General features: G+C 41.7%; 1 protein-coding gene across 1 annotated transcript; it reads left to right on the plus strand.

Annotated features, from left to right (window-relative positions):
- Window positions 1-10,922: 10,922 nt before the first annotated feature.
- Window positions 10,923-24,780, plus strand: hlfb (HLF transcription factor, PAR bZIP family member b). Its single transcript, XM_046354361.1, has 4 exons — window positions 10,923-11,336; window positions 13,798-14,160; window positions 17,890-18,101; window positions 22,616-24,780. The coding sequence occupies exons 1-4, from the start codon at window positions 11,204-11,206 to the stop codon at window positions 22,829-22,831; spliced, it is 924 nt and encodes a 307-aa protein (XP_046210317.1). The 5' UTR covers window positions 10,923-11,203; the 3' UTR covers window positions 22,832-24,780.
- Window positions 24,781-25,365: the final 585 nt, after the last annotated feature.

Here is a 25,365-nt window from a genome sequence, read left to right on the forward strand (position 1 = left end):
GCCTGGTCAGAATGTCACCCTACGGGGCCTGGTCAGAATGTCACCCTACGGGGCCTGGTCAGAATGTCACCCTACGGGGCCTGGTCAGAATTTCACCCTACAGGGCCTGGTCAGAATGTCACCCTACGGGGCCTGGTCAGAATGTCACCCTACAGGGCCTGGTCAGAATGTCACCCTACAGGGCCTGGTCAGAATGTCACCCTACAGGGCCTGGTCAGAATGTCACCCTACAGGGCCTGGTCAGAATGTCACCCTACAGGGCCTGGTCAGAATGTCACCCTACAGGGCCTGGTCAGAATGTCACCCTACAGGGCCTGGTCAGAATGTCACCCTACAGGGCCTGGTCAGAATGTCACCCTACGGGGCCTGGTCAGAATGTCACCCTACAGGGCCTGGTCAGAATGTCACCCTACAGGGCCTGGTCAGAATGTCACCCTACGGGGCCTGGTCAGAATTTCACCCTACAGGGCCTGGTCAGAATGTCACCCTACAGGGCCTGGTCAGAATGTCACCCTACAGGGCCTGGTCAGAAGTAGTGGACTATAAAGCAACCTGAGTGCCATTTGGGACACATTTTATGCCAGACTGCTGCTGTTTCAGCCTTTTGTTATATTACTGGCACAGCATTTTCATTCTCTTGACAAAGTTGCTGTTATTAAAAAATGAACCATAAATAGCAGTGAATGAAGGTAGAGATCAATTAGTTTCCTCAGAGACAGAGAAGGTTGGTAAAAATAATTATAAAACAAAATAAATCTTGGCATCTCAGAACCAAATGGAGTTTGAGAGCTGGCCTTCAGCCAGCTATGTTTTATTGTCAAATAAAGAAGCAAAATCTGTGTCAAACCACAATCGGTGTTTTCAGTTAATTTCATTGCACAACAAAGGGTTATCAGATAGCCTAGAGCAGGGCTATTGAACTCTGACCTTACAAGGTCCAAAGACTGATGGTTTTCTGTTCTACCTGGTAATTAATTGCACCCATCTGGTGTCCCAGATCTAAATCAGTCCCTGATTAGCGGGGAACAATGAAAGAAAATGCAGTGGGACTGGTGTCGATTCCAGAGATAAGTTTGAGTGGCCTAAAGTGTGTGTGTGCAGGGCAAAGTAGGATCAAGATCTTGGAGTACATAACAAACTGGCTGATTTAGGTCATTCTGTTCATGCTAATCTTATTTTCAATCTGTTATTCGTACAGGCACAATATAGTGGATTAGAGTGTGTGTGCTAGGAAGATATCATAAAAACAAGACCGTTTTGACCTTAAGGATATATAGGACATTCCTAATAGATTGCATTGTTCTAAATTGCCACATCTTATGATTGATTAAAACAAAATCATGTGAAAGGCCTCTCTGTCTGAAATGATTTCTAGTCTGCTTAAAAATGACATCTGTCCAACTCTCTGAATTTGCATTTTGGGGGGAGAGAAATGAGAAAAAGGAGAGAGAAAGAAGAGATCTCGCGTTCGTCGTATTGATGAGACCACATACTGTGAATACTGTGAATACATACTTCTTTTAATAAAGACGTGATGCTATATAAACCAAGTGCAGAAAGGAAATGACACATAGACAATAAGCCATAAAACCAAAACGGAAATGGTAACCTAAATAGGATCCCCAATCAGAGACAACGATAAACAGCTGCCTCAGATTTGCAACCAATTCAGGCCACCATAGACCTACATTACCTAGACATACAAAAAACCCATAGATATACAAAAACCCTGGACAGGACAAAAACACACATACCCACCCTCGTCACACCCTGACCTGACCAAAATAATACATAAAACATAGATAAGGTCAGGGCGTGACAATAGAAAGACCAAGAGAGAGACTGAGAGCTTAGGGGAATATTGTACATGCAGTGAATCGCCCACTCACTGTTTCAAGTGTTCAGCGCCATGCAAAGATCTTTGTGAGGGGAAGGTGCTAAAAATGACCCCGACCACCCCACCCACGCAAAAATATAATGTAATTCCTTATAATATTTCAATTGCATCTGTAGTGAATAATTTTTTTTGCACAGGCGATAGGCCTATACCGAACACTTTTTAAGCACACACATTTTAAGCAAGAGTAGTGATAATGACTCCTTACAGAGAAATGTGATTGACATCATCACTGGCAAGATCTCAGGCACTGGTTGAACCCTATCTGTGCATGTGTCTGCAAGTGTTCCATTAGAGGACTATAGCTTGCACAATAAGAAAATGTGTAGTTGCTATGAACTGCAAATAAATACAGTATATATTAGGATTTGAAAAACATCTCCAGGTCAATTTGTTTTACTTTTAGCCCTTTTTTAACTCTGTGTATACAGTGGGGAGAACAAGTATTTGATACACGGCCGATTTTGCAGGTTTTCCTACTTACAAAGCATGTAGAGGTCTGTAATTTTTATCATAGGTACACTTCGACTGTGAGAGACGGAATCTAAAACAAAAACCCTGAAAATCACATTGTATGATTTTTAAGTAATTCATTTGCATTTTATTGCATGACATAAGTATGTGATACATCAGAAAAGCAGAACTTAATATTTGATACAGAAACCTTTGTTTGCAATTACAGAGATGATACATTTCCTGTAGTTCTTGACCAGGTTTGCACACACTGCAGCAGGGATTTTGGCCCACTCCTCCATACAGACCTTCCCCAGATCCTTCAGGTTTCGGAGCTGTCACTGGGCAACACAGACTTTCAGCTCCCTCCAAAGATTTTCTATTGGGTTCAGGTCTGGAGACTGGCTAGGCCACTCCAGGACCTTGAGATGCTTCTTACAGAGCCACTCCTTAGTTGCCCTGGCTGTGTGTTTCGGGTTGTTGTCATGCTGGAAGACCCAGTCACGACCCATCTTCAATGCTCTTGCTGAGGGAAGGAGGTTGTTGGCCAAGATCTCTTGATACATGGCCCCATCCATCCTCCCCTCAATACGGTGCAGTCGTCCTGTCCCCTTTGCAGAAAAGCATCCCCAAAGAATGATGTTTCCACCTCCATGCTTCACGGTTGGGATGGTGTTCTTGGGGTTGTACTCATCCTTCTTCTTCATCCAAACACGGCGAGTGGAGTTTAGACCAAAAAGCTCCCATTCCTCCTCTGGATCGTCCAGAAGGTCATTGGCAAACTTCAGACGGGCCTGGACATGCGCTGGCTTGAGCAGGGGGACCTTGTGTGCGCTGCAGGATTTTAATCCATGACGGTTTAGTGTGTTACTAATGGTTTTCTTTGAGACTGTGGTCCCAGCTCTCTTCAGGTCATTGACCAGGTCCTGCCGTGTAGTTCTGGGCTGATCCCTCACCTTCCTCATGATCATTGATACCCCACGAGGTGAGATCTTGCATGGAGTCCCAGACCGAGGGTGATTGACCGTCATCTTGAACTTCTTCCATTTTCTAATAATTGCGCCAACAGTTGTTGCCTTCTCACCAAGCTGCTTGCCTATTGTCCTGTAGCCCATCCCAGCCTTGTGCAGGTCTACAATTTTATCCCTGATATCCTTACACCCTCCCTGGTCTTGGCCATTGTGGAGAGGTTGGAGTCTGTTCGATTGAGTGTGTGGACAGGTTTCTTTTATACAGGTAACGAGTTCAAACAGGTGCAGTTAAGACGTGTTATTTCTTACATTAGTACCCCGGGTTATCTTAGGTTTCATTACATACAGTCGAGAAGAACTACTGAATATAAGATCAGCGTCAACTCACCATCAGTAGACCAAGAATATGATTTTCGCGACACGGATCCTGTGTTCTGCCTTTCAACGGCGACCCCAAAAAACAACTCCGTAAAAGAGGGAAACGAGGCGGTCTTCTGGTCAGACTCCGGAGACGGGCACATCGTGCACCACTCCCTAGCATTCTTCTCGCCAATGTCCAGTCTCTTGACAACAAGGTTGATGAAATCCGAGCAAGGGTAGCATTCCAGAGGGACATCAGAGACTGTAACGTTCTTTGCTTCATGAAAACATGGCTCACTGGAGAGACGCTATCGGAGGCGGTGCAGCCAGCGGGTTTCTCCACGCATCGCGCCGACAGAAACAAACATCTTTCTGGTAAGAAGAGGGGCGGGAGCGTAAGCCTTATGGCTAACGAGACATGGTGTGATGAAAGAAACATACAGGAACTCAAATCCTTCTGTTCACCTGATTTAGAATTCCTCACAATCAAATGTTGACCGCATTATCTACCAAGAGAATTCTCTTCGATTATAATCACAGCCGTATATATTCCCCCCCAAGCAGACACATCGATGGCTCTAAATTAACTTTATTTGACTCTTTGCAAACTGGAATCCATTTATCCGGAGGCTGCATTCATTGTAGCTGGGGATTTTAACAAGGCTAATCTGAAAACAAGAGTCCCAAAATTTTTATCAGCATATCGATTGCGCAACCAGGGTTGGAAAAACCTTGGATCATTGTTACTCTAACTTCCGCGATGCATATAAGGCATATAAGCTGACCACGACTCCATTTTGTTGATCCCTGCCTACAGACAGAAACTAAAACAAGAAGCTCCCACGCTGAGGTCTGTCCAACGCTGGTCCGACCAAGCTGACTCCACACTCCAAGACTGCTTCCATCACGTGGACTGGTCTATGTTTCGTATTGCATCAGATAACAACATTGATGAATACGCTGATTCGGTGTGCGAGTTCATTAGAACGTGCGTTGAAGATGTCATTCCCATAGCAACGATTAAAACATTACCTAACCAGAAACCGTGGATTGATGGCAGCATTCGTGTGAAACTGAAAGCGCGAAACACTGCTTTTAATCAGGGCAAGGTGACTGGTAACATGACCGAATACAAACAGTGCAGCTATTCCCTCCGCAAGGCTATCAAACAAGCTAAGCGTCAGTATAGAGACAAAGTAGAATCTCAATTCAACGGCTCAGACACAAGAGGTATGTGGCAGGGTCTACAGTCAATCACGGACTACAATAAGAAAACCAGCCCAGTCACGGACCAGGATGTCTTGCTCCCAGGCAGACTAAATAACTTTTTTGGCCCGCTTTGAGGACAATACAGTGCCACTGACACGGCCTGCAACGAAAACATGCGGACTCTACTTCACTGCAGCCGAGGTGAGTAAGAGATTTAAACGTGTTAACCCTCCCAAGGCTGCAGGCCCAGACGGCATCCCCAGCCGCGCCCTCAGAGCATGCGCAGACCAGCTGGCCGGTGTGTTTACGGACATATTCAATCAATCCCTATACCAGTCTGCTGTTCCCACATGCTTCAAGAGGGCCACCATTGTTCCTGTTCCCAAGAAAGCTAAGGTAACTGAGCTAAACGACTACCGCCCCGTAGCACTCACTTCTGTCATCATGAAGTGCTTTGAGAGACTAGTCAAGGACCATATCACCTCGACCCTACCTGACACCCTAGACCCACTCCAATTTGCTTACCGCCCAAATAGGTCCACAGACGATGCAATCTCAACCACACTGCACACTGCCCTAACCCACCTGGACAAGAGGAATACCTATGTGAGAATGCTGTTCATCGACTACAGCTCGGCATTCAACACCATAGTACCCTCCAAGCTCGTCATCAAGCTCGAGACCCTGGGTCTCGACCCCGCCCTGTGCACCTGGTTACTGGACTTCCTGACGGGCCGCCCCCAGGTGGTGAGGGTAGGCAACAACATCTCCACCCCGCTGATCCTCAACACTGGGGCCCCACAAGGGTGCATTCTGAGCCCTCTCCTGTACTCCCTGTTCACCCACGACTGCATGGCCACGCACGCCTCCAACTCAATCATCAAGTTTTCGGACGACACAACAGTGGTAGGCTTGATTACCAACAACGACGAGACGGCCTACAGGGAGGAGGTGAGGGCCCTCGGAGTGTGGTGTCAGGAAAATAACCTCACACTCAACGTCATCAAAACTAAGGAGATGATTGTGGACATCAGGAAACAGCAGAGGGAACACCCCCCTATCCACATCGATGGAACAGTAGTGGAGAGGGTAGTAAGTTTTAAACTTCTACAGATGCACAATAGAGAGCATCCTTGCGGGCTGTATCACCGTCTGGTACGGCAACTGCTCCGCCCATAACCGTAAGGCTCTCCAGAGGGTAGTGAGGTCTGCACAACGCATCACCGGGGGCAAACTACCTGCCCTCCAGGACACCTACACCACCCGATGTTACAGGATAAAGATCATCAAGGACAACAACCACCCGAGCCACTGCCTGTTCACCCCGCTATCATCCAGAATGCGAGGTCAGTACAGGTGCATCAAAGCTGGGACCGAGAGACTGAAAAACAGCTTCTATCTCAAGGCCATCAGACTGTTAAACAGCCACCACTAACATTGAGTGGCTGCTGCCAACACACTGACACTGACTCAACTCCAGCCACTTTAAAAATGGGAATTGATGGGAAATTATGTAAAATATATCACTAGCCACTTTAAACAATGCTACCTAATATAATGTTACATACCCTACATTATTCATCTCATATGCATACGTATATACTGTACTCTATATCATCTACTGCATCCTTACCTAATACATGTATCACTAGCAACTTTAACTATGCCACTTTGTTTACATACTCATCTCATATGTATATACTGTACTCGATACCATCTACTGTATCTTGCCTATGCTGCTCTGTACCATCACTCATTCATATATCTTTATGTACATATTATTTATCCCCTTACACTGTGTATAAGACAGTAGTTTTGGAATTGTTAGTTAGATTACTTGTTGGTTATTACTGCATTGTCGGAACTAGAAGCACAAGCATTTCGCGACACTCGCATTAACATCTGCTAACCATGTGTATGTGACAAATAAAATTTGATTTGAGGTAATGAGTGGAGAACAGGAGGGCTTCTTAAAGAAAAGCTAACAGGTCTGTGAGAGCCAGATTTCTTACTGGTTGGTAGGTGATCAAATACTTATGCCATGCAATAAAATGCAAATGAATGACTTAAAAATCATACAATTTGATTTTCTGGATTTTTGTTTTAGATTCCGTCTCTCACAGTCGAAGTGTACCTATGATAAAAATTACAGACCTCTACATGCTTTGTAAGTAGGAAAACCTGCAAAATCGGCAGTGTATCAAATACTTGTTCTCCCCACTGTATACTGTACAGTACAAGTAACAAATGTGGACACACCTGCTCATTCAAGGGTTTCTTTATTTGTACTACTTTCTACATTAGAATAATAGTGAAAACATCAAAACTATGAAATAAAACATATGGAATCATGTAGTAACCAAAATAGATTTTAGATTCTTCAAAGTAGCCACCCTTTGCCTTGATGACAGCTTTTCACACACTTGGCATTCTCTCAACCAGCTTCATGAGGAATGCTTTTCCAACAGTCTTGAAGGAGTTCCCACATATACTGAGCATTTGTTGGCTGCTTTTCCTTCACTCTGTGGTCCAACTCATCCCTGTAAGGGATTTCTTCCATTGACGGAGAGGCGGACCAAAGCGCAGCGTGGTTGTTTTGATTCATGTTTTAATAAATACCTTCACATGAACAAACTAACAAAAACCGTGAAAACCCAAACCAGCCCTATCTGGTGCAAACACAGAGACAGTAACAATCACCCACAAACACACAGTGAACCCCAGGGTACCTAAGTATGATTCTCAATCAGAGACAACTAATGACACCTGCCTCTGATTGAGAACCATACTAGTCCGAAACATAGAAATACCCAAAACCTAGAGAAACAAACATAGACTGCCCACCCAACTCACGCCCTGACCATACTAAATAAATACAAAACAAAGGAAATAAAGGTCAGAACGTGACAATCCCAAACCATCTCAATTGGGTTGAGGTCAGGTGATTGTGGAGGCCAGGTCATTTGATGCAGCACTCCATCACTCTCTTTCTTGGTCAAATAGCGCTCACACAGCCCGGGGGTGTGTTGGGTCATCTGATGCAGCACTCCATCACTCTCCTTCTTGGTCAAATAGTGCTCACACAGCCTGGGGGTGTGTTGGGTCATCTGATGCAGCACTCCATCACTCTCCTTCTTGGTCAAATAGCGCTCACACAGCCTGGGGGTGTGTTGGGTCATCTGATGCAGCACTCCATCACTCTCCTTCTTGGTCAAATAGCGCTCACACAGCCTGGGGGTGTGTTGGGTCATCTGATGCAGCACTCCATCACTCTCCTTCTTGGTCAAATATCCCTTACACAGCCCGGAGGTGTGTTGGGTCATTGTCCTGTTGTAAAACCAATTATATTCCCACTAAGCGCAAACTGAAACACTGCCACTCTGTCTTACTTTTTATACACTGAGTGTGCAATAGACTGACCAGAAGAGAATCCAGGTGTAAGCTATGATCCCTTATTAATGTCACCTGTTAAATCAACTTCAATCAGTGTAGATGAAGGGGAGGAGACAGGTTAAAGAAGGATTTTTAAGCCTTGAGACAATTGAGACATGGATTGTGTAAGTGTGCCACTCAAAGGGTAAATGGGCAAGACAATAGTTGTAAGTGCCTTTGAACGGGGTATGGTTGTAGGTGCCAGGCACACCGGCTTGACTGTGTCAATAACTGCGAAGCTGCTGGGATTTTCACATACATGTCCTCAACTATGGTATTATCAGTAACAACTGTCTTTTTTACTAAATAAATATTTATTGTGTTACCAGATTCATACATGGAAAAACAGATAGTCCAACATTTTATCAAAAGGAAGTATTTGAAGTGTCTGTCCTATATCTAAGAGATAAGAAATCTCAGGAATTATTTCTATTTTTTCATTATCATGGAATTGCCCGTATACCTTTTTTTAGCTGGAAATTCTCTATTCACTTCCATTCATTTTCACCTTCAGACAAGTCCCGTGACACGGAGAACACCACCGTGTTCGTGAGAGTCTCATATTTCCATAAAGGGGTCTTCATGAGAAGACCAATTTTCAGGATGTCTCCTGGTCTGACAAATAACAAGGCCGACATTGGCAGCTGCGGTGGATTTAGAGTCATGCAAAAAATGTAGATCCATGCAAAAAAACGGACATCTCTAGCTTAAAAAGGCTATCAGCAGTTGCTACATAAATTGTTGTTAATAATGATGTACCCATTGATTCTTGAAGAATATAACTTATAAATGCCCTATAAGCTTAGTTCAACGGTCATACCCCACAGTAACCAAAATATAAGCTTGTTTTACTCCAATGTTTGAAAACAAAGTCAATGTAAACAAACACCTCATTAAACACCTCACAGACAGACAGAAATCAGTACCATGAACAGTCACATCATATTTAGCTTATGTTGATTGGACTACATTGTTTTTTTTTAGATATTTTAGTTGTCACTGTATTAGACATAGGTGATTTGATGATGTTGAAGATTAAATGGTGCTGAAATAATTGAAGCAGCTCCTGTTTTCTTTGCAGCATTTGATAACTTTCCGTGGTTCTAAATCAATAGTTGTTTAGTAGTCTGAAAATGTTGGAAACATGAACTTGCTTGACCATGCTGTAGGTCATGTAACTGTTTGTTACATGCAATATGCTTCGTGGGACAGTTGCTCTCCGCTTTTGTTTTGAAACAAAGGTGTGGTTGAATTCATTCTGACAGTCTTCTAATTTTCTCGGCATTGGGCCCATATATCACGATTGCAAGGCAGATGAATTACCAGGTTATAGTGCAAACAAGCAATTACCACAAAAAAAGTTTGTAATATGGCTTTTTTCTGGCTTGGTTTCCTCAGTAATTTTACCCATGCACCACTACTGCTGTGATGAGATCAGTTGATCTGGTGCGGTTGAGGATTCTGGCAGCAGAAGACAGCACTCAGGTTGAGGATCCTGCAGTTGTTCATTTGTAGGCCTAAACGGCTTATTTCAAGGAGTATGGACCCTTTTTTCTTCCCCAGTACTGTGTGAGATTGAGTTGTTTTTTCCCCGGGCAAAGGCACATGAGGGGTTCAATGTGAGAACCGGCTAGGGAGGGGGTGAGCAGCGAGCGCCGGATATCTCGCTCTGCTATTGGGCAAAAGTAGGTCAACCGCGCCCACGCACGTGACCAATCATTCCACTCTGTTCTCGGGTGAACAGGGTTTGTTCCGTGCGTTCAAAGCGTGACCGACGAAAAAAGCGCTCTGTATAAAAAAAAATGCGCTCACACAGTTCCTCGTTTGAAACATGACGAAAGCGCTTTTAAATAGTCTCAAACTGCATTTGTTCTTGTATGTATGTGGGAACAAATCTTAGCCTAATTTAAAGCGAATCTGTCATGTGTTTCACATATGAGGATGCGTTTCTCATCGAGAACGAGGGATTCAAAAATGATGGCACCTTGCACCTATTATGAAACAAGGGCCAATTTATGCCTACATAATGTTCTAACAGTTTTATTAGATTTTTTTTACACCCAATATTATTATCTACACGGATAATAATATTATTATAATATTATTATCTACACGGATATTATGCCAATAGGCCTATTACTCTCTGTGCGCATTCTGGTGGTGAATAGCCCTGCAATGTCTGCTTCTTTGAACCCTGTTAAACATTATGATAAATTATAGGCCACAGGGCATAAGACTATGTCTATTATAATATACTGTAGTAGCACATAGGTAACTTTCACGACACACCGAATAAAGACCGGAATGAACTTCCGAGTGGCGTTTAATCACTTTTTGACACTGGCCTCTTTCATTGTAATGATGAATTGGTCGGGAAACACGCACACACACACACACACACACACACACACACACACACACACACACACACACACACACACACACACACACACACACACACACACACACACACACACACACACACACACACACACACACACACGAGCGCGCGCGCACGCACGCACACACACACCCGAGGAAAGAGGGGCGGTATCTCTCAGGGTTTGACGTCACATACCTCGGTTCTCACATATGGTATGAATGGAATGGGGGAACGCTATCTGTCTTCTTGAACGCTATCTGTCTTCTGCTGCAGACTACAGCCGATTTTGGAATAGCCGGTGGCCCTGGAACCAGCTTTGCACGCAATCTGCCCACTGAGTTAATTTTTCTCTCCAGTTAGGCTAATTGAACAGGTTAAATCGACCTATTCTTGTGATTTAGATTTATTTGCTTTGTTTAATATTTTTTATTAGCCTATCTGCATAATTATACCCCAGGACCAGATTTAGTGCATTTTTTACAGCTAAAGGAAGAAGTGATGGATAAAATAATGTCCAGGCATCTCACGGTGAATCCAAGTTTTCTACCTCCGTCGAATCACTGCGTACTGAAGTCTCTATTGGAGAACCCCATGAAGCTACCCTTCCTCAAACATGAACACCAAAATGAAGGTAAGAAATAAGTATTTTTTATTATTATATTATGTTCCAAGTCTATATAACAACTTATCTTAAATTGAAATTATTCTAATTTGTATAGAAATATATATATATATTTAATTCCATTGTTTATTTATGTATTTTTGTGTAGTTTATTTAGAGGATAAGTTACTTGTATCTACACTGTAACAGAAAACTGTAAATTATACGGTAATTTGGGTTATTATCAACAGTAAAATACTCAAACTTTTTACTGCAGCTTACTGTAAATTATAGTTAATTGTGAGAAAATGTTTTGGCCTGGGCAAAGAATTGCTGTATTTCGAATGGTACTGTAATTCCGCCACACAGAATACAGTACAGTACAGTATTTTTGGAGTGCCAAAAACCTTTTAACTACTATTGGGTGTATGGTGTTGTTGTTTCTGGCTCATTAACATATTTTTAGGCGTTCCTTGTAAGAGGCCATATCTGTTGCACCTGTGTGTGAGAATGCTGTACAATTTGAACTCCTATTTAAAAAAAAAAAAAAAAATATATATATATATATATATATATATATATTTCACCTTTATTTAACCTGGTAGGCTAGTTAAGAACAAGTTCTCAATTACAACTGCGACCTGGCCAAGATAAAGCAAAGCAGTGCAACACAAACAACAACACAGGAATAACAATACATGGAATAAACAAACATTCAGTCAATACATTCAATTTTAAAAAGTCTATATACAGTGTGTGCAAATGAGGTAGGATAAGGGAGGTAAGACAATAAATAGGCCATAGTTGTAAAATAATTACAATATAACAATTAAACACTGAAGAGATAGATGTGCAGAAGATGAATGTGCAATGTGGTTCTAGTGCCCTGTAAATTTGTCTAGGAGACAGATTGGACTGGCATCTAGTTTTAACCCTCAAATGGTTAAGCATTTTGCTATGTCCTTTTGGTCTGTTTTGCCCTTTAGTCACTGCCAGTTTGGAAGCCTTTAAAGTCTCTATAAGTACAAATGATATAAACACCAAATATTCATTAATATACCTACTGTAATGTGTAAATACTTTACCTAGCAGCCAACCTGCTTGCATCGATCCCATGTAATTACAATAAAATACTGTGAAATACAAACAATCCCTCCCCTCAATGAATTTCATTCATCCATCCATTTATGAATTCCGATTACGGTAGTATTTACCTTTTTATAGGATAAAACATAATATTTTATACTATTGTACTGTATGTCATTACACAGTACTTGCTTTGATAACGTATTTCTAGAATTTCGCTATACCCGCAATGACATCTGTTAATTATGTGTATGTGACCAATAAAATTAGATTTATTTATATTACAGTAGGTGTACTGTAATATGAAATGCATAATTTGACTTGCTATGAGCTGCCTGTAAGTTACTGCCAAATCTAACCCCTTTACAGTGTTTGACCTGTTTTGGTACCAGGTAAATATCCCAAAGAATGCATTTAAAATATACTTTAAAGATCCCTCAAACTCAACTCTGGACCTCAAAGCCAGTCCCACTGCGTTTTTTCATTGTTCCCCTCTAATCAGGGACTGATTTAGACCTGGGACACCAGGTGGGTGCAATTAATGATCAGGTAGAACAGAAAATCAGCAGGCTCCGGACCTCATAGGGTAAGAGTTGAATATCCCTGGCCTAGGCTATACAATTTTTTTTAGAAATGTTTGATCAAATTGATAGTGATTTGCTTCATTGTCTTTACCTGGTCACATACTTGGAATCATTTTCTGAGGAAATTCCAAGGTGTGCATATCTGTATTTGGCCAAACCATCCCCACCAGTACAGTAGCTATGTTTTCAGATATTAGTCAGCTGACAAACATTTGACAAGTTAATTAGCTAGCAATTAACTATCCCTTCACTTGTTTACTCCTAAATTAATGTATTTAATCATATCGCAAACACAGTGGCTGTCAGTGATGTATATTGGTACAATGGATTCATTGATTGCAAGCATGATACGTTGGGGTGATAGATATTGTTATGAAGTAACATTATTAAAGCAGGTACAGGGATTCACTTCCATATACTAGCTTTTTTGCTCCTCAAAAAACAGTTATCCAAACCAGCTAACCCTGAAAATGAGCTGGTGGATACCATAGAGCCCTCAAAATGTCAACTCTGGACTTCAAAGCCAGTTCGACTGCTTTTGCTTTTTAAAAATTGTTCCCCTCTAATCAGGAACTGATTTAGACCTGGAACACCAGGTGTGTGCAATTAATTATCAGGTAGAACAAAAAAACAGAATGCTCCAGACCTCACAGGGGAAGAGTTGAATAGCCCTGCCATAGCGGATACTTTATTCTCCCAAATTACAGATACAATAAACTGAAATAAATATGCTGCATATTCAATATAATACAAGCCTTGTGATAGAGCAGCATTGTTAAAAAAACAAATATATGTCTTGGTACTAACAGTGTTCTCTCTAGGGTTTGGGAAGGAGCGAGAGAAGGAGAAGAATTTGGATGAGGAGAGGAGTGCCCCACAGTCAGCCTTCCTTGGCCCCACACTGTGGAACAAGACTCTCCCCTACGATGAGGACAATTTCCAGCTGGAGTACATGGATCTGGACGAGTTCCTGTCGGAAAATGGCATTCCGTCTGATCTCGCCAGCGCCGTCCACCAGCACCAATCACACCAATCGCAGTCCCAGCACCAGACGTCAAGTAGGTCACAAGCCCCGACCACACCGTCGCCCTCAGTGATCGACCTTAGCAGCCATGCCAGCGCATCGACGTTGGTACACACAGGCATGGGCGCACAGAACTGTCTCCGTAGTCTTACCAGAACAGGTGTGTAAAACACACACATGCACACCTCGCATACATACCAAAACACACAGGAAAACAAGGAGCAGGGGCAAGAATGTTCATGCCTACAGTACACCATCAAATTCATCCTTTTCCTGCCTTTTGTCACTAGGGAAAATATTCCCCCTAAGCTCATACAAATCTCAATCATTTGAAGTGAAAATACAATACACCTGCTAGTCACCATGTTAGTAAGGTGTTAAGATGTACACTACTTTTAGTGAGTGGATTCATGTTCACACTGGTCCCCCGTGGGAATCGAACCCGCAACCATGGTGTTGCAAGTACCATGCTCTACCAGCTGAGTCACAGAGGACCACTTTTATGAGAGTTGCTATTGCAGTTCTAAACCGTATTAATTGTCACCTCGAGGGGTCCAGCAGCATATTTTATTGTCACCTCGTAATCGATGAGTAAATCAATAGATGCAATGTAGAGCTGTCTGTTCATTTCATACTTGGCCTTGGGTTGGGATGAGCCAACCAATGCATTCTGAGTGTGTCAGAATTCAGAACAAATTACGTCAACATAAAAATAGACGAGAAGGGAAAAGATGAATCATGTATCCGTCACAGTCCTTAGTGTCTGTGCCCCAATTAAAATGCAGGCTCAGTACGAATAGAGTGTAGGACTGCTTTATTAGGTTCCCTAGAAAAGGCCACAAACCCAGAATGGATAAGGTGTGAAGTTCAACAGATGTTGTGATGGTGTGACCCCTAAGTGTGTTGCACACAGAATGCAGACACACTGTTTCAGGCTGTCTGGACCTGGGCTTGTCTCTGCGTAATATCTGTGTTTTAGGTACATACTGTGCTCTACTTACCTGAACTGGGACATGATCAGAAGTATGAGCAGGGGTACCTCACGTGAACCCAGCTAACACACATTTTAGAATCTAATGCAGTGGTTCCCAACTCCAGTCCTCCAGTTCCCAACAGCATACATTTTGGTTGTAGCCCCAGACAAACTCACCTGATTCAACTCAATCAGGTGTGCTTGTCTGGGGCTACAATAAAAATGTGTACTGTTGGGGATATTCGAGGACCGGAGTTGGGAACCGCTGATCAAACCTATACGACATATGGACCAACGATAACCAACCACAGAATGTAAACAGCATGTAGGCCAGTCAGACTACTCTCTTCCAACCCCTACCACCACTGCGGGAAGATGTTTGGGGGTGTGGTTTGAAATCAGATACAATTCTGATTCCTGGCCGAGAAACTTGTCTGAGCGGTCAAATCTGATTTATTTGCCCTCGAATGGTTTTTAGATTATGTACCATATCTTGTTGCTTGCTAGCTACTCTGACAGTTTGGCAAGAACATGTGGTAGCTAACTAGTGTGTTAATTGTTTACAGACAAATGAGTGAATGTGCTAGAAAGCTCAACAGCCACCTACATAGACTGCTGTGGCCAAAAATGACTTTAAAAAAAAGTTGGATTATCTTATCCTTCAAGGCTTTAAAAGTGTTCTTATACTATGATTTTGAACATTCAAAGCAGACATTGTTGTCACCTTCAGCACCACCACCAATCAGCCTACACCTCTGCGCTCACACCCGATATTACTATGACAGAGTGTAGCCATGTCATCAAATGACTGCTGTCTGAACACACACAGATCCGATTTGGTCACTTGTAACTTGCTGTTTGGACAGTCATATTCCAAAACAGATTTGAAAAACCAAACTGATTTGAGCATTAAGGCCTGCAGTTTGAACAAGGCTTAATTAACTTGATTAATTTGTGCAATGTTCTGTTTGTAAGTCACTCATTTGAAGTACTTCTCTTCAGAGAGGCAGTTGTTAACCCACATCTATATGGCTGCGTTTACACAGGCAGCACACTTTTGATATTTTGCCCAATTATTGGGTAAAGACCTGACCTGATCTGACCAATTAGTGAAAAAAAGATCAGAATTAGGCTGCGTTTACACAGGCAGCCCATGTGGCTCTGTCCTGATTTAGATTTCATTACACTGGAGTGTTTGTTTTGCACATTACCGTCCATTACCATGACAACCCCCCTAGAACAGTGACAGGAAATGAGCATTGCATCTGTGTGCTACTTCAGAGGCTAGATCGGTGTGAATGCACAAATCTGATATTGGTCACATGTAAAACTGAATGTTGACAGTCAGAAAAAAATATTTGATATGAAGAAAAATCTGAATTGGGTTCTTAGGGTGGCTGTGTAAAAAATTCCTTAAAATGTTGGGGTATTTGAAAATATTTAAAAGATCTGATTCCATTTTGTTTTTAAATATCAGGTATGCAAATAAAAGATCAGAATTGGGTTACGTGTGTAAACACAGCCTAGGACACTTTTCTGAGAAGCAGATTGCCTTCTCTTGATTGAAGTGAAATCTTCACCTGGAGGTCAAATCTCTCTCAGTGCATCCCTTTAGCTAATTAGTGTAATGTTCTGTTCCTTAGTCACTCGTCTCAGGCACTTCTGATTAGCAGGTGCTTTACTCACTTCTAAGAAGCATATGTTGTCTTCTCTTGATTGAAGTGAAATCTTTATCTGCACTGAAGGTCAAATCTGTCTCTGTACATCCCTGTGTAGCTGAGCTAGGTATAGATCTATCGATACTGTAAATCTCAGACCGAATCAGTGTGATTAATCTCGTCCACCAGCCGACTCTCTCTCTGGTAGCAGTTGAGCCTAAGGTAGCGGTTAGTTAAGTAGATATGAAAGGCTTGACCAAGTAAGCCCTGTCCGAGCCAGAACAACCCATAGAGGCAGGAGGCTGTCTCCTGTTTCTGTAGCGCGAGCCAGCTTGAAGTACAAGTACACCTCCTGGACACTTGTTAGTGTGATTATAAATCAAATATGAATCTGAATTTGAATACAAGTGCAAATAAAAAACACAGGTTTTCTATACGACTATTATACCTCAGCTCAGTTAGAGAAGGGCCTAGTCGTCACATCAGGTTCAGATCTATAGGGCTTTTCTGTATCCTGTGCACTTGACCAATAAACTTTGATTTGAGAATGAGGTTCAGATGTCATTTGAAAAGGAGCAGGGCCTCTGGCACTATCTTTCTCTCTCTCCAGCTGGCCTCCAGTCTCCACTCAATGCAAATAGATACATGCATGCATAGTGAGACAAGAGACAAGTGGATAGAGATTTATAATATGAGCCCTGTCCACATACCCATTTTAGAACCAATGTGCTTCTGTCCAGTAGTTGGTTCAGAGTTGATTTTTGGATAGGAATTGGAGGGGGAAGAGGGGAAATGTAGGTACTCACACTGGTATGTTTCACACAATGGCATGGTGCCCCATGGTGGCCACTGTTTGCCACTACTACTGGATACATACTTTATTTTTTTTATTTTTTTTTACCTTTATTTAACTAGGCAAGTCAGTTAAGAACAAATTCTTACTTTCAATGACAGCCTAGGAACAGTGGGTTAACTGCCTGTTCAGGGGCAGAACGACAGATTTGTACCTTGTCAGCTCAGGGATTTGAACCCTGCCGCCCCCAATTATAATAACAGTGCAATTGTTTGTGGTGCTTGGAATAAAAATGCATTACTTTCAATTTGTCACTTTTCATGAATGTCATGAATGCATTACTTTTAACCGACACACCAACCCAAAAAGTATGCAGAGGTAATTTCTATAATTCTATCAAATACATTTCTCTAGCCTATTTCCATGTCTCGAACATCCTGTTGTTGTCTTCCTCCCCTTCTCTAGCCCTGCCATCCAGAAACACTCCCAGCCCCATCGACCCAGAGTCCATCCAGGTGCCGATGAGTTATGAGCCCGACCCTGCTGACCTGGCCCTGTCCAGTGTACCGGGACAGGAGATGTTCGACCCCCGCAAATGCAAGTTTGCCCCCGAGGAGCTCAAACCACAGCCCATGTTCAAGAAGGCTCGCAAGGTGTTATTCCCTGATGACATGAAGGTGTGTGTGTCATCTAATCTATCAGATTACTTAGCGCTGTTTTATCCCTGATTATGTAACAGGTAGAGTTGGTCATAATGCTGACTCATCTATTATTTAGAGATGATAATCACAGTGAATGAATGGCATGTAGACAGAGAGCCATTAATACTGATTATAGTCTGGTTTCACAACAACACTAAAGCCATATGAAAACAAGGTTGTGAGTGTGAGAGACTTAGGGGATTTGCCTTTTTAAGTTTGTTCACATAAAGGTGGATCCATGCATGGTTTTAGTACATTGACTGAAAGCTGATTGTGCAGGCATACAAAGGTTATGGGGAACTTCACTAGCTGCCAGAGAGAGAGGAGGGGTCATTTTCTAATGGGAGAGCATTATGTTAGCAAATGGATGTGTTTAACTTCAGAGTGATTTTTCACGGAGTGAACGTACTGTATCTTTGGACCTTTTTACCACTAGTGGGTGCATGGTATTGTTGTTTCTGGCTCATTAACGTATTTTGAGGTGTGCCTTTTAAGAGGCTATAATTGTTGCACCCGAGAGTGAGAATGCTGTACCAATTTAGCTCACATGTGATAATGCTCCCTCTATTGAAAATGTATAGATGACAGATTAGAGTGGCAGTAAGTATTAAACCTTAAATTGTTCAGCATTTTTCTGTGTTTTGCCTTTTAGTTACTGCCAGTTTGGAAGCCTTTAAGGCCCCTAGAAGGTCAAGTGATATAAAACACAAAATATTCTGTAATGTGTAAACACTTTATCAAGCAGCCAGCCTGCTTGCACCAATCCCTTGTAATTATAGTAAAATACAAACCCCTCCCCTCTTTAATTCATTCATCCATTCATAATTTATTCTGATTAGAGGCATTAATGTTTCTAGAATATAATACAGCCAATTTTATGATGTACTTGTACTGTGATACCGTATTTATATTACAGTAGGTGTACTGTAATTTGAAATGCATAATTTGACTTGCTACGAGCTGCCTGTAAGCTACTGCCAAATGTAACCCCTTTACGGTGTTTGACCTGTTTTGGTACCAGGTAAATATCCCAAAGAATGCATTTAAAATATTTTCATTGTTAAATTTTACGGTATTGTGTTTCATTGCCCTGTACTTGCTTTGATACCATATTTATATTAGAGCATTTTACTCACCAGGAGCCAAAGATAATGCCAAATTCATGGCAACCCCTTTACAGCGTTGCTTAGGCAACTGTTTTGGTACACAGCAACAAGCCAATGGAAAGTTGGCTAAAGCTACCAATCCAGTTAACCCGCTTATATGAAATGTGAGTTTAATTATTTTTTTATTATATTGGTCATCTGGGGTCTTATGTATAACCGTTGTGTACGTTTCACACTAAATATCTGCCTGTGCCATTTCTAAAAAGACTGCACACAAATATTGAGATTTATAAGAGGTCCTTCTGTAGCTCAGTTGGTAGAGCATGGCGCTTGTAACGCCAGGGTAGTGGGTTCGATCCCCGGGACCACCCATACGTAGAATGTATGCACACATGACTGTAAGTCGCTTTGGATAAAAGCATCTGCTAAATGGCATTTATTATTATTATTATTATTATTATATTATAATTATATTATAAACTTTGCACATAACATGCATACACATGTTGCCCATTAAAAATCAGACCGGTGCTGAAACTATGCACGCATGAATGAGCATTAAAACTCCACCTTTTATGGTGACAGTAATGCCCTTATTTACTGTATACTTTGGAATGACTGGAATTAGGCCAACTTAGTTTCTAAAGGAAATAGCAATGGCCAACTTGATCAAATGTCTCTGGAGGTGTTGGTAGAATGTTTTACATTTTTACAGTAACATTGGCTGTATCTTGACAGTTTCTGAAAGAGGAAAAACTATTGTAAATTGCTGTGGAACTGTAAACGGATCATTTGAAATCGGTGATGTTTTGCGTGAACTTTTTCCCAATCCTAAATATACTGCACTGGCCGCACATTTTTATACATTGTCTATGTCTACTCGAAAATAAAAAAAAACCTACTGTGGTAGCCTACGCACTTCAAAGCAAAATATTAACTGTCTGTTAAATTCTACTGTATATTAACTGCGCTCCCTTTTGGATGCATAGAGCAAAATACTTGAAACAATAGTCTAATAGGTCAAATGAAATGAGAGATGCCATGGTAATTTGTTGTAGGTTAAAGCTTCTTCAAGAATGTAAACCCATCATGGCCAGAAAATGTGGTGAGGAATTTATTCTATTTAACATTTTTAAAGTGGGTCCAATTAATGAGAGATGGGACGTTCTAGGCCTATAAGCTACTTGGCAAGTATGAAACCATCATAGTCAGAAAAATGATTTATTCTGCAATGATCATAGAAAAGAAATACAGTGCCCTGGGAAAGTATTCAGACCCCTTAACATTTTGTTATGTTACAGCCTTATTATAAAATGGATTCAATAGTTATTTTTCCCTCCTCAATCTACACACAATGCAAATGTATAAAAAAATGAGATCACATTTACATAGTTTTCATACCTGTAACTTGTTGAAGCAGCTTTGGTAGCGATTACAGCTTTGAGTCTTCATGGGTTTGATGCTTCAAGCTTGGCGCACTTATATTTCGGGAATATCTCCCATTCTTCTCTGTAGATCCTCTCAAGCTCTGTCAGGTTGGATGTGGAGCATCGCTGCACAACTATTTTCAGGTCTCTCCGTCGGGTTCAAGTCCGGGCTCTGGCTGGGACACTCAAGGACATTCAGAGACTTGTCCCGGAACCATTCCTGCTTCGTCTTGGCTGTGTACTTAAGGTCATTGTCCTGTTGGAAGGTGAACCTTCACCCCAGTCTGAGGTTGAGAACCCTGGAGCAGATTTTCACCAAGGATCTCTCTGTACTTTAATCCGTTCATCTTTCCCTCAATCCTGACTAGTCTCGCAGTCCCTGCCACTGAAGAACTTCCCCACAGCATGATGCTGCCACCACCATGCTTCACCATAGGGATGGTGCCAGGTTTCCTCCAGACGTGATACTTGGCATTCAGGCCAAAGAGTTCAATCTTGGTTTATCAGACCAGAGAATCTTGTTTCTCATGGTCTGAGTCCTTTAGGCGCCTTTTGGCAAATTTGAAGCGGGCTGTCATGTGCCTTTTACTGAGGAGTAGCTTCCATCTGCCATAAAGGCATGATTGGTGGAGTGCTGTAGAGATGGGAGAACCTTTCAGAAGGACAACCATCTCCACAGAGGAACTCTGGAGGTCTTTCAGAGTGACCATCGGATTCTTGGTCACCTCCCTGACCAAGGCCCTTTTCCCCCGATTGCTCAGTTTGGCCGGGCGGCCAGCTTAAGGAAAAGTGTTGGCGCTTACAAACTTCTTCCATCAAAGCATGATGGAGGCCACTGCGTTCTTGGGGACCTTCAATGCTGCAGAAATGATTTGGTACCATTCCCCAGATCTTTGCCTCGACACAATTCCTTCAATCTCATGGCTTAGTCTTTGCTTTGACTTGACTGTCAACTGTGGGACCATATGTAGACAGGTTCTGTGCCTATCCAAATCATGTCCAATCAATTGAATTTACCACAGATGTACACCAATCAAGTTGTAGAAATATCTCAAGGATCATCAATGGCAACTGGATGCACCTGAGCAAAATGTCGAGTCTGAATACTTATGTAAATAAGCTATTTCTGTTTTTTATTGTTAATACATTTGCAAACATTTCTAAAAATGCTTTGTCATTATGGGTATTGTGTGTAGATTGATGAGAAAAAACATGTTTTAATCAATTTTATAATTAGTCTGTAACGTAACAAAATGTTAAAAGCGAAGGGGTCTGAATATTTTCCAAATGTACTATAGATGCCTGTTTCTAACTACTTTAGGATGCAAAAAATGCATCTTCGCTGTTCTCACTAACGGTATATTATTGAATCCTGTTATTATATGTGTCCTATGAGTAAGTATGTCATCATATCCCACATTTGCATAAAATACCAGGCTTCTTGCCTGCTTGCAATGCAATACGTTAACCACTAAAAGTTGTGCATATTCTAAAGTTTGTGGGAAGCTAAGCACATTCTCACTTCAAGTTCAGTTTGTATAAATGCCAACTTTTGCGTGAACTGGTACATTAAATGTTTTTTTTTTTTTGTACATAGGCAACGTTTATAAATTAGCTCTGAGGAGTTTATAATTAACTGTGCCACTGGGCACGGAAGTCCGTTCGATATCTAGTTTTGATTTACATTTGGTTGAGTTGTCAACAAATTCACATTAAACGTAAAATCAACTAAACAATTGACCGTCATTGGATTTAAGTTCAAAGTTGGGTCAAAAAAGACGAAATGCCCTTAAGTTGATGACGTTTTGCAAATCCAATTAGTTTTCCATGTTTCAACTTCATCAGGCTTTTTGGGTTGAAATTACGTGGAAACAACATTGATTCAATCAGTTTTTGCCCAGTGGGACATTTCCCCTCTTCTAACTCCCCACTCTCTTCCCTTGCACCTCTCGAGCAGGATGACAGGTATTGGGTGAGGCGTAAGAAGAACAACGTGGCTGCCAAGAGGTCACGGGACGCCCGTCGGCTCAAAGAGAACCAGATCGCCATCCGAGCGGGTTTCCTGGAGAAAGAGAATTCAGCACTGAGGATGGAGGTGGGCGACCTGAGGAGAGAGTTGGGGCGCACCAAAAACATAGTGGTCAAGTACCAGGCCACACACGGACCTCTGTAATGGGACTGAGACAGAATACACTCAAACACAGATAGCAACTACACACACACACACACAAAATATGAGGCTGAGAGGCTGAGCTTACAGCTGTCTGAGACAACCACCCAGTCAATCCCCCCCCATTTATCTCACCCATGTCTGTCTCTGATTGGCACTTTAGCGTGAAAGCGGATAACGTTGTGTAAAGTGTGAGTATGAAACGGAATGTGTTTCCTTTATTTCTGGGCTATGTGTGTTTTTGATTTTATTATTTTCTTTCTTATATACATTTATCCACACATGGCTAATGTATTTCATTTGTTATTTTCCTTACACAGTGGTTTGTACATATTGTCCACGGCGTTTACTGTGGCATTTCATTTTTTATTAATATGTATGTTGAATGTTATGTTACCTACCCTTATCCAACTCCCTCTTGATCCATAACATCTGTTATCATCTGTTGATGATCTTGTGTCTGTGGTTGCCATGGTTTTCTATGGTTTCCATACTGTAAATATGTCAGCTGAGATGTCTCCGCTGACGTTACCTGTCTCACTTCATCCAGCTTTCTTTTTAATCCACCCCCCCCCTTCTTATGCTTTGACAGAGATAAGCTGTTTGTAAAGTGTAGAATCTTGATGTAAAGAATGACTGCACTGCTCACACTTTGAAATCTCTCTAATGCCTACATACCGCTAGCCTGGGTACCCAACTGTTTCTCATTAGGCAACAGCATATTAGCTAACGCAGAGACAGACTGGCGTCCAGGCTAGCATTCTATGATGTCAGCTTTGTCATTTGTTCATTTCGTTCATATGGCAGTGTTCTGACCAGGGAGGTCACCCGTGATACAAGTCAGTATTCGACGTCGATCCATGTCTGATGACGTCCAGAGATGTGGAAAACAGCCACAAGGGGCAACAGTGAGCCCTGTTACTAACAAGTAGGTTTTGGTTTTGCTAAGATGTTGCGGATGGGTGTAAGCATCTGCCTCTGATTCCAAAGGTTGCATGTTTGAATCCAGCGATAGAAAGATGTTTTTATATTTTGTTTTATCCCTAACTTATCCCTAAACTTAACCATTCAGAGTTAATGCCTAAACTTAACCTTAAACACTTTGAAATTTGACGTTTGGAACAACTTGACGTAAGACTGTGAGCTTGTAGGTTTTGACAGTGTTATTGATAACTTTGTTAACACAGGTTGTTTCAAGTTACCTGTCACCAGATCATTGTTTCACCGTGTTGTACAGACGAACTGTCAGAAGCTAAAGCAATAAGCCCATAAAGCAGTAGAGACTTGGTCTCCTATCTACCAAGCTTACTGTCACAGACACACATGGAACAACCCTCTTTATTTCATTTGTAATTACTTGTAGTATTTACATATATTCTGGCATGTTTTTATTTCCTCTTCAAGTATTCAAATTTGAACATTATCAGCGTACATGCAATAGACAATAGCTGTTATAATTTTCTTTTACTCTTCCCGAGCATGACTTTTCTCTGTCAGTGTCCGTATTAAGACAGCCTCTCAGTCCTGCTCAGATTGAAAGAAGTCCTACTGAGACTGTCCTAGTATGGACACTGCACAGATGCTCTCTGTGACCCAATGAGATGAATGTAACAGATGTACTACAGTATATAACAAACACAGGTTGGTGGGACCTTAATTGGGGAGAATGGGCTCGTGGTAATGAGTGGAATCAGTGGAATGGTATCAAACACACGGTCTGCAGGTGTTTGATGCCTTTCCATTTGCTCGGTTTCTGCCATTATTATGAGCCGTCCTCCCCTCAGCAGCCTCCTCTGATAACAGTCACACAGTACGTTGGGCGAATTAATTGTGTTGCCTATACAGTACGGTGGAATATACCCTAATCACTATATCTTTACTACAGACCAAAACATTTCAGTATACAAAGGATATATTGATATATTAAAGGTTTTATTGTTTATACAAAGATATTCATGTTTTTGTACAGTATTTTTTTCCAACATACTATATCTCTTGTGTATTTTAAAAATGAACTCTGTATATTAAGAACTTGTTCACTTTTAACAAAAGCTGCTTTTTAGATACTTTGCCTGGACATTACTAAAGACCACATTACAAATGAAACCGACAGGCCGTTTTGTCTTGTATGTTTTGTTGGACTGTTCATTTGCTGTAGTCTAAGAAAATATTGATATCTGGATCTCTTTAAATTCTTACCTGTATGTAGTTTTGATATAGAATAATGTAATGTCCCAAAAACAAACACTTACAGTACCAGTCAAAAGTTTGGATACACCTACTCATTCCAGAGTTTAAAAAAATATTATTTTTTAAAATTTTCCACATTGTCTCAAAAACCAACAAGCACTATGATGAAACTGGGACTCTTGAGTGGCGCAGCGGTCTAAGGCACTGCATATCAGTGCCAGAGGCGTCACTACAGACCCTGGTTTGATCCCGGGCTGTAGCACAACCGGCCATGATTGTGAGTCCCATAGGGCGGCACACAATTGACCCAGCGTCGTTGCCCGGTTAGGGTTTGGCTGGGGTAGGCT

Source organism: Oncorhynchus gorbuscha, linkage group LG06, assembly GCF_021184085.1.
Source record: "Oncorhynchus gorbuscha isolate QuinsamMale2020 ecotype Even-year linkage group LG06, OgorEven_v1.0, whole genome shotgun sequence".
Taxonomy (NCBI): Eukaryota; Metazoa; Chordata; class Actinopteri; order Salmoniformes; family Salmonidae; genus Oncorhynchus; species Oncorhynchus gorbuscha.